At 34.4% G+C, this 15,527-nt stretch overlaps 1 protein-coding gene across 1 annotated transcript in view; it reads left to right on the forward strand.

Moving 5' to 3' along the window:
- TTN (titin) overlaps positions 1–15,527 on the forward strand; it is a 329,039-nt gene that overhangs the window by 191,142 nt on the left and 122,370 nt on the right. The window contains 9 exon segments of the mRNA XM_078146156.1: positions 1,159–1,233; positions 3,702–3,779; positions 5,152–5,226; positions 6,981–7,070; positions 7,507–7,566; positions 7,810–7,899; positions 12,413–12,463; positions 13,066–13,467; positions 14,514–14,792. Of these exon segments, the coding sequence (XP_078002282.1) occupies positions 1,159–1,233; positions 3,702–3,779; positions 5,152–5,226; positions 6,981–7,070; positions 7,507–7,566; positions 7,810–7,899; positions 12,413–12,463; positions 13,066–13,467; positions 14,514–14,792 (1,200 nt within the window).

The raw sequence follows: 15,527 nt of genomic DNA on the forward strand, positions 1-15,527 counted from the left end.
CCCTATGAAGTTCTATAATACGTCTCAATTTTATATATATATAGATATATAGATATATATCTATATATATCGATATATATAGATATATAGATATATATCTATATATATCGATATATATAGATATATATATATCAGAATTTTTGAGAGCAATTACATAAAGAGAAAGGATTACTAACCTTCATATTTTAAACATTGAAGCACACTAAACTAGGAATATTGTCTCATGCAGTGTTATGAGATGTTTCAGACTAAATCACTCCAATTATGGAGGGACCTTTCCCTCACCAACTTTAAAGGTATACTTGAAAATATCTGCGCCTCTCTGACAGTCTTAAGTTTTCTCCTGTCTTTGCCTATCTGCAGAAGAGATAGATTTCCAGTGACATTATATAGAATTTTTGTACCCTTCTTGAAATCCAAGTAACTGAACTAAATGAATGAGGATGTAATGAGGAATTAATTGTTCTTGGAACTGTAATGAATAGCAGATTGGCCTTAGAGCAAGGGAAGGGAATGCCAAAGTTTTAATCGAAGTTAAATATGGGGTTTTTTTGCCATTTTCCTGATGACATGAAGCCAAAGAACAGCAAAATAATTACCATAATCTCTTGTCTTCAGCCTAGAATACTAGGAAAAGTTGGGGATAGTAGAGCTTATTTCAATTCTACCTCTGCAATAATGGGAGACTTAAGTTTAATCAGCCAGATTATACAAGTTAAATTGAGGACTTTTAGCTCCATTTAATTCTACAAATATTTGTTATGTGCCTTCTATGTGCAAGGCACTTTGGAAGGGGCATTCATTTGTTCATTAACCATTGCCTCACTAGGCCAAAAGTCTTAACCTGGAATATACAACATACCTAAAGAGAAAATTTTGCCTTCAGACTTTAATACTTTCTACAAGAGATCAAAATAATCTTCCTGAAACAATCTTGAACTTAACCTTCCATTTCTAATTCTGGATAAAGCTAAATATCTTGATGGTTTGAATGCTTTTTGTATCTTCTTTGGCACCTCTTAATGGCTCTTAACATTGAGTGGCTCTTAGCAAAAAAAAGATAAAAATATATTCTTGGGGCTGGGATATTTTTCTTAAATCTCTTCTGAATAAAAGTTTCAAAATGCAACTATTAAAATCCAATTATCTTCTTTAAAGCCGTTGTAAAGAAAAAGCCTCCTGAAAAACCTCCAGAAAAAGTTCCAGAAAAGGTGGAATTTGCTCCTCTAAAAGGTATCTTGTCAGTGCAGAAAATATATTCATATGCATTACAGATACACTGGTATCATGGTTTTAGTCTTCTTATTTTACGTCTCTAGAAGTTGTATGGTCATTATGGAAAATATATTCATATATAGACTCCTCCATCATGCTTTCTGCTCTTCTTGTATCTGTAGAACTCTTGTTTCCACAGCATATTGCTTTGTGTGCCCATAATGATCACGCCAACATCATCCGTTCATTCCTTTTTTTGTGGCATTCCTGTCAAAAAGTCACGGGGGTTACTGACCTGATTTTCCAACAGTTGTATAAGCAATAGACATATACACATCCTCAACTTAATATGCCTCCATTGGATGACTAGACATATATAGTAAGAGGAAAGAAATGTTCCAGGTGAAAATGATGATTTTCAAACTGATAGAAATCGTTACAGTTTTCACCTCTATACCATCATTTTAACAAAAGTTATAGGAACTAATGCAAAAGCGTTCTTTTTGCATAACTGAAGATTATAAATATCTGAGTTGGGGGAGATGGATCTTTTCAACTGTGTTGTGATTTCTCTTAAGAAATATATTTAATTTGCTTCCTCTTCATTCCACAAATATTTCTTAAATGCAACAAACTGAAATGGATTAGTCTTCAGAAAAGGCCAGTGCAATTATAGATCAATAATTTTAAGAGTTTCTTTGTTTGCTCTGCTTTTCATTTTTAGAATTGTATTCATAAATAAAATTAAGACAAGTCTTTTAAAAGAAATGGTAAAAATTATGTCAATAGAGCCATGATTTCATTGGTAGGGGACTTTTCCCTCCATGTCTTAGGTAGTTTCATGCATTGCTATGATTAAAATCTACATCATCTGGTAGCCAGCTTCCTGGTGATAAAGCTCTTTGACTTTTAACTAGGTTTGTCCTCAGATAAGTTATTGTTGCTTTGTAGGGCTTTCCAGAGTCTGTCCCCTGGTAGTCTCTATGCCAAAATGAGGCATCAGAATGGGACTTGAGTAGAGGATTACATTCCCCCATTTAATAGAGGAAATAAAAATAAAGTTACACTTACTTACAGTAAATATAACTAACGGTATTTCTTATGAATGAACATAATTAGGTCTTTAGGGTTGAAGGTTTAGATGTTACTTCTACCACTAAGTCACTTGATGACTTTGGTCAAGTCACTTAAATACTTTGTAACAATACTTTCTTATCTGTAAATTGTGGATAATGATGTTTCACAAAAGGCATTAAAACTGTTTTATAAAATGTTTTAAACTATTTGGGCCACTACGATAGTATATAATGAATCAGATTCCCAGAACTCAGTGATATTTCTACAACAAAATAATCACATAGGAAGAATTTATATTGTATAAAATTCACCTCTCAAAATGTGAATTATAAGAAGCGACAAAATGCATTTTTTCTAAGTCCACTCTATCTTGAATAAAATCATTTTGCTTACCACCATGAAACTGATTAGGTGTTAAAGAGTTACAAATCAAGCTGTATGAAAAGATATTAAACGATAATATGTTTTTATCATAGATAAAAAAATTCATTTTAAGTCTAAAAAATATATACTTATAAGACATTAAGAAAAGTATTTTAATTTTATTATAAATAATTTCTTTTAAAATAATTATTTACATATTGCTTTATGTATATTTAAATTACATTATACTAAAAATGAAGGGAGGTTCTTTTTATCACAAGTATTTTTTAATGAATGGGAAATGTGTCATCTGAAGCTTGAAATAGCAAATATCCAACAGAAATTCAGAATTCATGTCATGGTCAGTGATTCTAATTTCATAACAAAGAACTTTTAGAACACAGAATTTTAGCCATTAGAGGGATGTTATAGTTCATTGCCTGATATTCAACACTTCACTGGTGATGAATCTCCCTATACCTAGCTCTATACCTGGATGGGTCTTTAGTCAGCAAGTAACTTTTGTCCCCTCTACCATACTCGAAGTTTGCTAAGCTTAGTAGAACCTTCACAACTTTCATTCAGCTATCTCAGCCTTGGGGTACAAGTCCAGAGTCACCTCCACCCTAGTTGCAACATAAAAGTAGCCCTTTTAAATGGAAGTTTAATAAAGTTAACAATGACAAATTGTGCGTGGTATTACAGATCCCACCACATTGCGTTATGGTGCATACACATACAATTTTATGTTAAATTCAGAAAGTTAATGTATACCTTTATTCATTTTTTATGTAATTTCCAATTTTTTGTGTGCCTGAAATTTCACAGTAAGGCTAGGTAATGGACATTTTTAGGAGAAAAGTTTAAATGACAATGTAAACTATAATAATATTTATTATACATGTCAATTATATTTGTTTGCCATAATTGCTTCTTGGTGATATATAGCTAAACAATTTATTTAGAGAACTTTTTTTTGTTGAGCATATTTGGGGGTTTTTAATGCTCTAAAATAGTTTCATAATTTGCAATCATATTCTTTTAAGCACCTGGTGAAAAGAAAATTCGAAAATTACTTCCTGAACCTGAACCTAAGCCAAAGGAAGAAGTTATTTTGAAAAGCGGTATAGTATATTCAGCATCATATCAAGTTGGGGAACTCTAATATTGGACTTGAAAGCTTACAAAGATTTTCTGTCCTTTTTTAAAAACAATTTTCTGATATTTCAAATTAATTAGAATTAAATTGACATGAAGGAAATTATTATTACAAAATGTAAACTTTTTAAAATTATTAAGGGAGACAGAATCTTTGTGGACTTTCAAAATATTTTTAAATTTATGATATTAGGATACCTTTTTTTTACTAAAATTAAAGTCTAAATTTATGATAATGTTATGAACTAATAATAATAACAATGAGGAACATATTATTTCTAATGATGGCATCTTATAAGTAAATCCACAGAGCAAAATGTTGCATTCAATTAGAAATGTTTAGCCATTAATTTAATATGTAAGTGTTAAAGTGTGACAGAGGTTCACTAAATCTAGTCTGAATAATACTAGATACTTAACTTTCACTTCATATTTGTAAAATAATTTTGAATTAACAGCACATTGTTAAACACAAGGCCTAAGGGGAATTTTTCATAGTATTGTCCTATGCCTCCTTATTCCAGGGGTTCTTAACTTTTTTTTGTCACGGGTCCAGGAGTTTAAAATTTTTTGGTGTGAGCATTTACACCTTGAAATTGGCAAATGCTACAAATCAGGTTTAGTGATTGTCTCTGGACTTAAGAAAGTGATGGAAAAAATATTAATAATACAGACTAAACTTAAAAGTGTTGTACATATACATGTAAATACACATATGACTATATACATATATATGTGTATGTGTGTATACATATACACACACATATATCCCTCCCCTCCAAGAGCTGGTCTTTAAACATTTATCAGCACACCTCTGCATAGATCCTTTCGACAATCTGATGAAGTCTATATACCCTTCCTCAGAATAATACTTTTAAATACATAAAATGAAATATATAAGATGACAAGGGAAACCAGTGATATTGAAATAGTTACCAAAATATTTTTTTAAAAACACTTTCACGGTCCCAAGTTAAGAACTCCTGTTAGAAAGTTTTTCTCAAGGCATCTATTATAATTGTATCCCTTATACAAACACCACTAGTACCTATTAAGAATCTTTCGGAAATTAATGTTTTAAATATTTTTAGAATGTGGTACCACTTAAATTAATATAGTACTGGAGTCTTTTTATCTCCCCAGTACTTAATTAGATGGATGAAGACTAATGATCATTGGAACTTTTGGGTTGCTTTAAGTTCCCATCTATAGCCAAACATTCCAGGGTGCTAAGTTGCATGCTCTCTGTTTCTGTGTGCTTTATACATTATGTGTGAACTTCAACCTCATCTTCATGATCACGTCATGGTTTACAAATAAACCTTTTTGTCTTTAAAGTTCTTAGGAAGAGGCCTGAAGAAGAAGAACCTAAAGTAGAGCCTAAAAAAGTAGAAAAGATTAAAAAACCTACAGGTAGGAAGAAAAACTATAGTGGCGGTTTGTGAGCCTGGTTTTTTTTTTAACAAAATGAGTATACAAAAGGTTTATCTCGTAAACATAAATTGAATCAAATGTCAACATTATTGTCATCCATTGCTCATTATTTCATCTGTAATGTAGTTCGTGCTTTACCATTACCTGCTTTCTGCTTCCATTTTTTTCTTGTTTATGCCTTTTTTATTTTTAATATTTTGGAATTTGTTATTCTTCCCTATACTGCTTCAGCTTTTTGGGTCTGAATTGGAACAATTAGATTATAGTTCTAATGGTAGCTTCAGAATGCCTAAGTCTCAATGGGTTGGCACCAAGTTTAAACTGGGCAATAGATAAGTTTGCATTTTATTAGATAAACTGTTCCTGGGCAGATTTAAAGAATTTTAGGACTGAGTTGTCATAGAACTAATAGTGTGCTCAGCAGTATCAGGGTAAATTTCATAAATTCAGTGGAAAAAATGCCCAGGTAAATTTTGTCTCAAACCTCATTTTCTAAAGGTTGGTCAGGTTCTGGCTGAGCCCCAGTATTTTGCTCCAAACCAGCTCTTAGAAATACCTATTGTCTAAATAGTCCACAAATAAGAGGTTCAACCCATATTTGGTTTCATTATTTGTTATTAGTTTTTTACCCTGAATGTTGTTTATATTTGTGTTTGTTTTTTCTGAGTAAGAGTTGCCAAAGAGTACTCTTCTGAAGGACCCTCAAAAGACTGATTCAGGGCTAATCAAAGATTTGAACCTGTTGCAAAGTGGTTTAGTTTAGAATTTGTTTGACCACTCTGCAGTCTCTTCATGTCAAACGTGAACTCTCATGTTGACAAAGAACAGACATCTTTCTGGATAGACAACCTTTGTATAAGAAATGATGTGAAGTATAACTGGATTTCCTGCTATAAGCTATTATTAGTAGTATTAGTATAGTTCTACCACTATTATCTAGATTGTGGGATTGGGTCTCATTCGTTGGCACATATTCCTACAGTCATGGTTTGTAAACATGTAAATTACAAGGCACTTGAAAGCTCCCTTTAAAGAAGTATGATCCATTCAACAGTCAACAAGTCTTTATTGCACACTTTACATATATGACAGCATATACATATCCTGTCAGTCCTCTTTTTGCCAGCCCCACTAAATATCAGGATTTAAAGTACCTGGAGATGACAGCCTTGCAATGTAATCCATTGTCTCACTAATCCATGACATTTGGCATGGGGCTGAACACTGAAGTCAAATGCCTTCAGAATAAAAATGATCAAATCTGGACACCCTGAAGAAAAGCCAATTTCAAAACAATACAAAATCAATCAATTCCTTGAATTAATCCTGTTATGGATAAAACTCGGCAAGAAGTTACAAATCTATTTTTTGCCAGTTGCCCTTTTCTTCTAGCTAGAAATACCAGAAAGTATTCTCAGCCTCAGTAAATGGCTTGGAGAACTCGTAGGAAGTTATGGTGGACATTGTTACCAGACTTGACTTTTGATGCTTAGTGTGTAAACTAGTGACAAAAATCCTTGGAAGCAATAATAGACAGAAATGTGGGAAGAAAATAATAGAAACAAAGAACAATAGCCCCAGTTTATTTTTAAAAAACATCAATTGGTTTTCTACCATAGAAACAATGGAATTTTATTTTCAAAATTTCTTTTAATATTTTAATGAAATATTTATTGCTAAATGCTAGCCAAAGAATGAAAATCATGTTAAAAGAGGCATTTACTATTTTAAAGTACCAGAACCACCAAAGAAGGCTGTTGATGAAGTTGAGGCACCTCCGCCTGTCACCAAAAAAGAAAGGAAAATTCCAGAACCAACAAAAGGTACAGATATTGGCATTTTTTTATCACTAGAATGGGATAACATGTTTCATGAAAAGATATAGTCTTTGAAATGCCATTACACCAGGTATAAGTAATTAATATGTAAACTAAGCCTGAGTTTTGAGGTATTGTTTGTTTTTTTTAACCATATTTGCTCCCATTTTTGATTAGCTAATGATTAGCTCTCTGCCACATGTTAATGATTTTAAACTAACATATAGAGATGTACATTTGAGTGAAATAATCCGGATAAGCTAAATTATACCAATAAAGGTCAGCTTGTTATTTGTGGCATTTTCTTTTCCTCTTTACCTTGTTTAAATTAAAGGTAAAATAATTTGTTGCCAGTAATGGTCATGTGCGTAACTAAGATATCCCCCCCCCCCGCTTTTGGGGAGCATCATGGTAACCTTTTTATCTTGTGGTCTCTCTTAAGTGCCTGAAATCAAACCAGCAATACCTCTTCCTGCACCACCCGAACCAAAACCTCCACCAGGTAAGAGCTTCCAGGATATTTAAACTCCATATTCCTACATGTCTTTCTACAATAATGTTAAACAACTCACAGTTGAATAGGACAGGAATCAAAATCATATACCACAGATGGTTTTATTGCTTTGATAAGTGAAATCGAAGTTTTGATTTTCTCCCCTGAGCATCTTAGAAGGCTGCTAGAATATCAGATTAGGTTCATGAGGTAAATACAGATAAAATTAATGGAGTGGAAATCTTTTCACAGAAGTAAAAGTTGCTAAGCCTATCGAACCACCGCCAGCACCAGTACCAGCTCCTACCCCTGTGACCATTCCAGTTGTTGGAAAGAAAGCAGGTATTTATATTGCTTCTATAAAGTGGATTTTGTTGTTTGTTTGTGTTTTTTTTTTTACCAGTAATACATGGACAGACCTTATTATGTTGGAATTTCTTCTACTTTGTCTATAGAAATGTGTGTACCATTTACATTTTTTGTGTCGAGTAAGCACATTTCCATAAAAGTTTTCTGTCTGTGATAATCTTTACATTTAAGTATTAAATAATTGGCTTTTTCAAATTGTCTTTGTTGTGTCTTGGCTAGTATGTACATTATTGTGTTGTGTTGGTTTCTCTGTACGTTCTTTCAAGTAATAATGTGTCCGCTGCTGGTGAAGGTGCCAGAGAAAGGAGTCTTCCTCTTCTTCACATAAAGAGGACAGTAGAGTCCCAGTAAGACCCATTGCTCAGGAAAAGCTCTGAAGGTTCAGTCTTCAAACCCTTAGACATGAGACAATTAATAATTAATAATGACACAATTAATGATTTTTCCATGAGATAATTAATAATGATGACACAATTAATGATTTTTCCATACATAATCACTCAAAATGGTGTGGTAATCTTCAAGTAATAAAATGTTAGAGCTGGAAAGAGCCTCAAAAATCATCTCTTCCAAGCCTCTCATTTTAGAGATGGGCAAACTGAGGCCATAAAAGGAAAGTAGCTTACCCTATATCACAGAGCACACTCGAACACAGGTCTCAGGATTGTTCTTTTCTCTCTATGCCATACTGCCTCTAAAATTAAGATTTGAGAATGCCATATTTATATATGATCTCTTAATCTGTCAACAAGTGATACTTTCAGAATCAAGAAGGCCTTGGTCTAGTTTCTGAAAAGAAAAATTTTCTGAGTCTATCCCCACATCCTTGGAAAAGTCCAGCAGGCTTAAATGTACTTTTGATTGTGGCCAGTGTGATGTTAAAGGGGAAAAGTGTTCTATGTTCTTTCCATTGCAGGCTCTATTTGAAATTTTTATCTTAAGATATTTGTTCCTTATGCTAATGCTTATGGAATATTTTTCTACTTTTGACCTTCTATAATTTAAATGTGACACCTTTATAGGTGCAGAAAAACATGATGCACCATCCATTTTAAAGCAGAAAGGTATAATACAAGTCACCAAAGAGCCCAAATTTGAAATACCTGGAAGGAAAGCGGTGTCCCCTACAGGTGAGAAAAACCTATGCATAAAAGACAAAATGAAACCCAAAGCATCTGAAAGGCTTACAGCAGAAGAAATGCCTGAACAAAGCATGTTACATGAAACACATGAAAGGATATCAGAAGATGAGAAGGGAAAACTTTTTCTTGGAGGATTTTTTTCTGTCTGTAAAGAAGATGAACAGGAAAGAGCTCCTGTTCCTTCAAAAATAACATTAACTGTGCTAAATGCCCTAGAACATGTGGCTAAAAGAAGAGTGCGGGCAATAAAAGGGGAATACAGATCTGTCTGCACACCTATTGCATTTGATGAAAGAATTTCAAAAGAAAGGAATGGGGGAATGAAAATACGCATTTGTAAGGAAGATGAAGAAACCCAGTTGTCCAAGGAGACTGGTCATCCACTAAAAGAAGTGGAAAAGATCCTCCCAAGTGAACAAGTACTGGAGTCTTCTGAAAAGATCAGCATAACCTCCAAATGCGAATCTGATCTCAGTCATAAAGCTGCTGTGCCACAGGAAAAGAGAGAGATTGCAAAACTCCAAGAGAGAGAAGGAATTTCTGAAGAATCACTTCAAATACTTCAGAAAACAAGAGAAAATGTTGGTTTGCTAGAAAAAACAAAGGATGATTCTGTCCAGATGAAATATGACAGCATTCTTAAAGATGATTTAATTAATTATCCAAAAAAGATAAAGGAAATTGACCAGATAGTTGAAGGTAAAGTCCATGTAACAACATTTGATTTGGACAAAGCTAGAGACTTATTCAAAGAGAGTCAAAGTCTTATTGCAGAAGTTAAGGAAACAGAAATCACTTTGCAAGAGAAAAAACCATTTGAACTCAAAGAAAAAGAAGAGGAAGAGAGAAGAGAAGTAGATACAGGACGAATAGAAACCAAGTCAATAATGGAAGCACAAATAAAGAAAGAAGGTGAAAATATAGCGACTACAGAAGTAGAAATAGAAGGGTATGCAGTAACAGCAAAATCAGATGTAAGAGTAGAATATAAACGGGAACCAGAGCCAAAGCAAAGCATAATTTCAAAGAATGAACAAGATGATGAGCCTTTCATAGGAAAGGTTAAAAAATCAGATGATGTAAGTGATGTTATAAGCTCCAAATCTCCAAAGGCAGTTCTTCTCTTTTGGTCCATGGTTACAAGGCAGAAAGTACAGGAAAACATTCAGGCATTTCAAGAAATGCCTGAAAATGAAAAAGAGGGAAGTAAGACTCTTAAAGTGAAGACATTTGAAAATAAATGGACTCCTTTCATTGTAGAAGAACCTGCAGTTTTTAAAAAGGACCCTGATCTCACAAAAGATTTTAATCCTGAAGAGGATATATCGGAGGAGGAAGAAGAGGATATAAATTGGGATTTGGAATTGGCTGAACTTTCTGAAGATTCTGGTGATCTTTCAGAAAATATGTGGGAGTGGGAAGACTATGAACTGCACAAAGCAAAGTCTGATGAAAGGAGAGGTGAGAAAGGTTAACCCAAACTCATGCAAAGAGATCATCCTACATGCTTGGGTTATGGAGAGGATCATCCTTTGATCCATCTGTGTTTGTTTGTCAGTTTTGTCCATGTTTTTCAGCAGTGTCCATCTGTCTATTGAATTGTCTTATTCACATTCAAATATTCTCTATCCTATTTTTGTCCACTTGAGCACTGAGCCATCAAAGCAGACAGGCATTATGCTTTTAGTTAAGTTTGGCATTTTATTTTGCTGCGTGTTAAGTTTTATCCTCTGGCATCTTGCAACTCATTTCTGTTTCATTGCTTGAAAAACTGATGTCCCACATTTCATGTAGCTTGAACGTATATATTTGCACTGAAGATGCATGATGAACAGTCCAACAAAAACCAGAAGCATGAAAAGTAGAAAGTGGAACAGTTATTAATGGAATATAGCAAATTTTGCTAATTCAGTGAAAGCATTTTATTGCTTTCCTTACTGTCATGCATTTTATTTATACAACTTATTTGATTTTCTCCCTTTAAAATATATGATTTTAAGTAGATTTTAAGACTTTAAAAATAGCCAGAAGAGTAGTTACAGGTAATTGAAAGCACCAAACACATTCTAAAGTGCTTGTCTGAGATAAAGATAGTGATAGCTAACTTGGCAGGTTGCCTATCCAGCTGAATGTTACAGCCTTGGAATGACATGCTTTTGATTTCAGAAATATAGAAAAGGTAAAGGATTTGTAATGTGCGACAGAATATGGTGTTAGAGTAGAGTAAAAGAAATCTGTAAGAAGTTGAATGAGTCACGTACTTGCTATTCCAGGGGTCTGCCACTAGGGGGAAAGGAGGGAACTCATCTATTTTAGGCAATTTCTCTCTACCCTCTTCCCCAGACTTCTTAGAAATTTCCAACAATTTAGCGCCTTTCTCAAATAAATCAAACTATTTGTGAAATATAACTGTATAACTAGGTCTTCATAAGTATATTCATAAGATAACATTCAGAACTATTTCCATGCTCAAAATGGGAATCTCTAATTTTTGCTCAAAAATACATTTTTGATTTATTCCAACATGATTCTGTAGCTCATGGTATTTAGAGCTGGAAGAGATCTTTGAGATCATCTCATCTAATCCCTCATTTTTGTAGATGAGGAAAGCAAGGTATAGACTTATTTAGGGTCACACTGGCAAGAAGTGGCAGAGCCAGAGCTCGAACCCCACAGCTATTGTCTTCAAGTCCGGTGCTCTTTCTGCTAAATCATTTTAAGGCACAGTTTTGCCCTGACACCCACCTGCATTTCTAGGAATGATTTTTTTTCTTATAGCCAATTCGACAGATCACAACATAACTTTTCCCACCTAAGGCAAAGATAAAATGTCAAGAATAGCAGAAGAACTATGAGTTCATTGTAAGGTACACTCAATGAGTTACTTTCTTCACCAGTGCAAGTTGGCATCTACAACCCTGAGATGTTAAGTGACTTGCCCAGGGTCACACAACCAATATATGTTGGAGGCAGGACCTGAACCCAGGTCTTCCTGGCTCTGAGGCCAGCTTTTTATCCACCACACCACACTGCCTCTCATATTCCAAAGGAATAGGGAGAAAAATATACTGAGTAAAATAATTATTTTTTTGTTCAAGGTTTTAAATTTTTTTTCTTCCAGTTAATGTATAAATGTTGATATTTTAGCTAGACAGATTGATTCCAGAATATACTTTTTGACAGCATCAAGAATATTCTACCCATAAGTTGTATAAATATTTGGATACGTTCTTTTGTGTGTAAATATATATCATGAAGAACATGCCGCTTGTCATTTTTTTGGTACCAATTTAAAAGAAGTTTAAGATTTTTCTAACTCTTTTTTTTTAAATTTTTTGCTTCAGAAGCCAAAGCACCTAAAGAGGAAGCTGCCAAACCTAAAGGGCCTATCAAAGGTAAAACAAACCAAACAAACAAAAAACCAAAAACTATTATTTATACTTTATAATTCACTGTGATAAAAATTCCCAAGCTTCATACACAAAGACAAGGGTCAACAATTCATATTCATCATTGCTAACATATTCTGCTGAGACCATTTAGGAATCTGAATGTATCAAATTGCAGAATTGTATATAATATATGGGACCAAAACATGTCTTTTGGACAAGGCGAATATACTAGAAAAACCAGCATTAGACATAATCTTGTAAATCTTCAATATAATAAATACATAAAAGCAACTTATGCACATTTTTATTCATGATATTTAAATTTGACAGATAACGTAATTAGACACTTGTATTAGCCTGTGTTTCTTCTTTTAATGTCAAATGACCCTTCCAGCTGGAAGGTAAACAGAATAAATTAAAGGTGAATTTTCAGTTAGCTCTGAATTTTATTTTCTCACCTTTTCACTGCGTTGTCACCATTTTTCTCAAACGGGCAGCTGGGTATCTAATCCCTGCCTTGGTCATGTCTCACTTAACTACCCCAGCCTCTATACACATTTAACTCTTCAAACTAAAGTTATTTTCTTTATATTCCTCTCCATCAGGTGTGGCCAAAAAGACACCTTCTCCAACTGAGATAGAAAAGAGAAAGCTAAGACCAGGAAGCGGGGGCGAGAAACCTCCTGATGAGGCCCCTTTCACCTACCAACTCAAGGCCGTGCCCTTGAAGTTCGTGAAAGAAATCAAAGACATCGTGCTGAAAGAAGCAGAGTCTGTAGGTTCTTCTGCCATCTTTGAATGTCTTGTTTCCCCTTCCACTGCCGTCACAAGCTGGATGAAGGATGGGAACAATATTCGTGAAAGTCCCAAGCACAGGTTCATTGCAGACGGCAAAGACAGAAAGCTGCACATCATCGATGTCCAGCTTTCAGATGCTGGCGAATACACTTGCGTTCTGCGTCTGGGAAATAAAGAAAAGACCTCCACAGCAAAACTGGTTGTTGAAGGTAATCATAAGCATTTCTAATATTGTTTAAATTCAGCTTTTCCTGAAAGTTCTGTGGCAACTTAAGGTGTAGTTATAAACAACATGAGGTTACTATTTTCTAAGGATTTCACATTTTATGTAAATTATATTATACATATAATTAAATGTATAATGTATGTATGTGTGTATCTATATGTGTGTGTATACATACACACATGCATACACACAAATACAAAACTATAATAAATAGCCCTTCCCAGTCCTCCTTTATTATAGTACCTTCCCTCTGAGACTACCCTTAATTTATCAACTCTGTATATCTTGTTTGTACATAATTGTTTGTATCCCTCATTAGACTGTGATTTCCTTGAGAGTAGCTAGGGCCCTGGAGTGCTCAAATCCATCTTCAGACACTTCAGCTATGTGACTTTGAACCAACCACTTAACCTCTGTTTGCCTCAGTTTCCTCATCTCTAGAATGGGAATACTAATAACACCTACTTCCCAGGGTTATTGTGAAGATGAAATGAGAAAATATTTAGCGTAGTATTTGACACACAGTAGGTGCTATATAAATGCTAGTCAGTAGTAGTAGTGGTGGTAGCAATGGTGACAGTTGTGGTAGTAGTAGTAATATTGTTAGTAGTAGTATTAAGTAGTGGTAATAGTAAGTAGTAGTACTGATAGTAGCATTAAGTTGCTATAATAGTAAGTAGTAATAGTAATAGTAAGTAGTGGTAGTAGTAGTAAGAGTAGTAGTGGTAGTAGAAGTAATAATAGTAGGGATAGTAATAGTAGTAGTGATGGTAGTAGCAGTAGTAATGGTGGTGGTAGTAGTAGTAATAATAGTAAAGGTAGTAGTTATAGGACGTGGAGGAAGAGGGGGAGGGGTTTGCTGGTAATTGAAGTATAGTAAGGATTGCTTTTTTCCTTTCTTTGTATCACCAGCACTGACACAAAACAGAAGCTTAATAAAGGCTAGTTAACTGATTGACCATAGAGAGAGATAATACTTATGATCTGGGAAAACTTAATAGAGGATAATACTTAAATTTTCCTCCGCAGAACTGCCTGTCCGTTTTGTAAAAACACTAGAAGAAGAGGTGACTGTGGTTAAAGGACAGCCTCTATACTTGAACTGTGAATTAAACAAAGAGCGAGATGTGGTCTGGAGGAAGGATGGAAAGATCGTCGTGGAGAAACCTGGCAAAATTATACCAGGTGTCATTGGTTTGCTTCGTGCCCTCACGATCAATGATGCCGATGATTTTGATGCTGGAACATACACCGTCACTGTAGAAAATGCCAACAATCTCGAGTGCTCATCTTGTGTAAAAGTAGTAGGTAAGTGATCTCCAGTACAATTTGTTTTTTCTTTCATGCATTATGATGGAGTAAGAGTGTAAGGATGGGGCTGCTAGGGGGTGCCACAGTGCACAGAGCACCAGGGTTAGAATCAGGAAGACTCTTCTTCCTGAGTTCAAATCTGGCCTCAGACATTTACTAGCTCTGTGTCCCTGGGCAAGTCACTTAACCCTGTTTGCCTCAATTTGCTCATCTGCAAAGTGAACTGGAGAAGGAAATGGCCAACCACTCCAGTATCTTTGCCAAGAAAATCCCAAATGAGGTCACAAAGAATTGAACATGACTGAAACAATAAAAGTGAAAGAGAGCACTTTTTGAAGTATTGAAATTTAGGATCAAACATATCTAGAGAAGGATAAATAACAAAATGTGACTCTCTCACACATTCATGTCATATGAATTATGACCACTTTGAGATATTATTTTTTCATTTATTCTTAAATTCATCAAGGGATCAAGAATTAAGACTAAAGATCATATGCACATTTAACTCCTAATAAAGGAGTAAACATCAAGTTAAAATGCCCTTAAAATTAGTTAAAAGTACATTAAAACTTACTTTTCTATCTCAAGCACCTAATTATGCCATAGATCCAGTTATATCACTTATCTAATTATGCCCTGTCTACTCCACCGAGGCAGCTGGTGGCACAGTGGACAAAGCACTAGTCCCGGACTTAGGAAAACCTCAGTTCAAATCCAGCCTGAGATATT

Source organism: Phascolarctos cinereus, unplaced genomic scaffold (genome assembly GCF_003287225.1).
Source record: "Phascolarctos cinereus isolate Bilbo 61053 unplaced genomic scaffold, phaCin_HiC Scaffold_726;HRSCAF=1367, whole genome shotgun sequence".
In the NCBI taxonomy this organism is placed as follows: Eukaryota; Metazoa; Chordata; class Mammalia; order Diprotodontia; family Phascolarctidae; genus Phascolarctos; species Phascolarctos cinereus.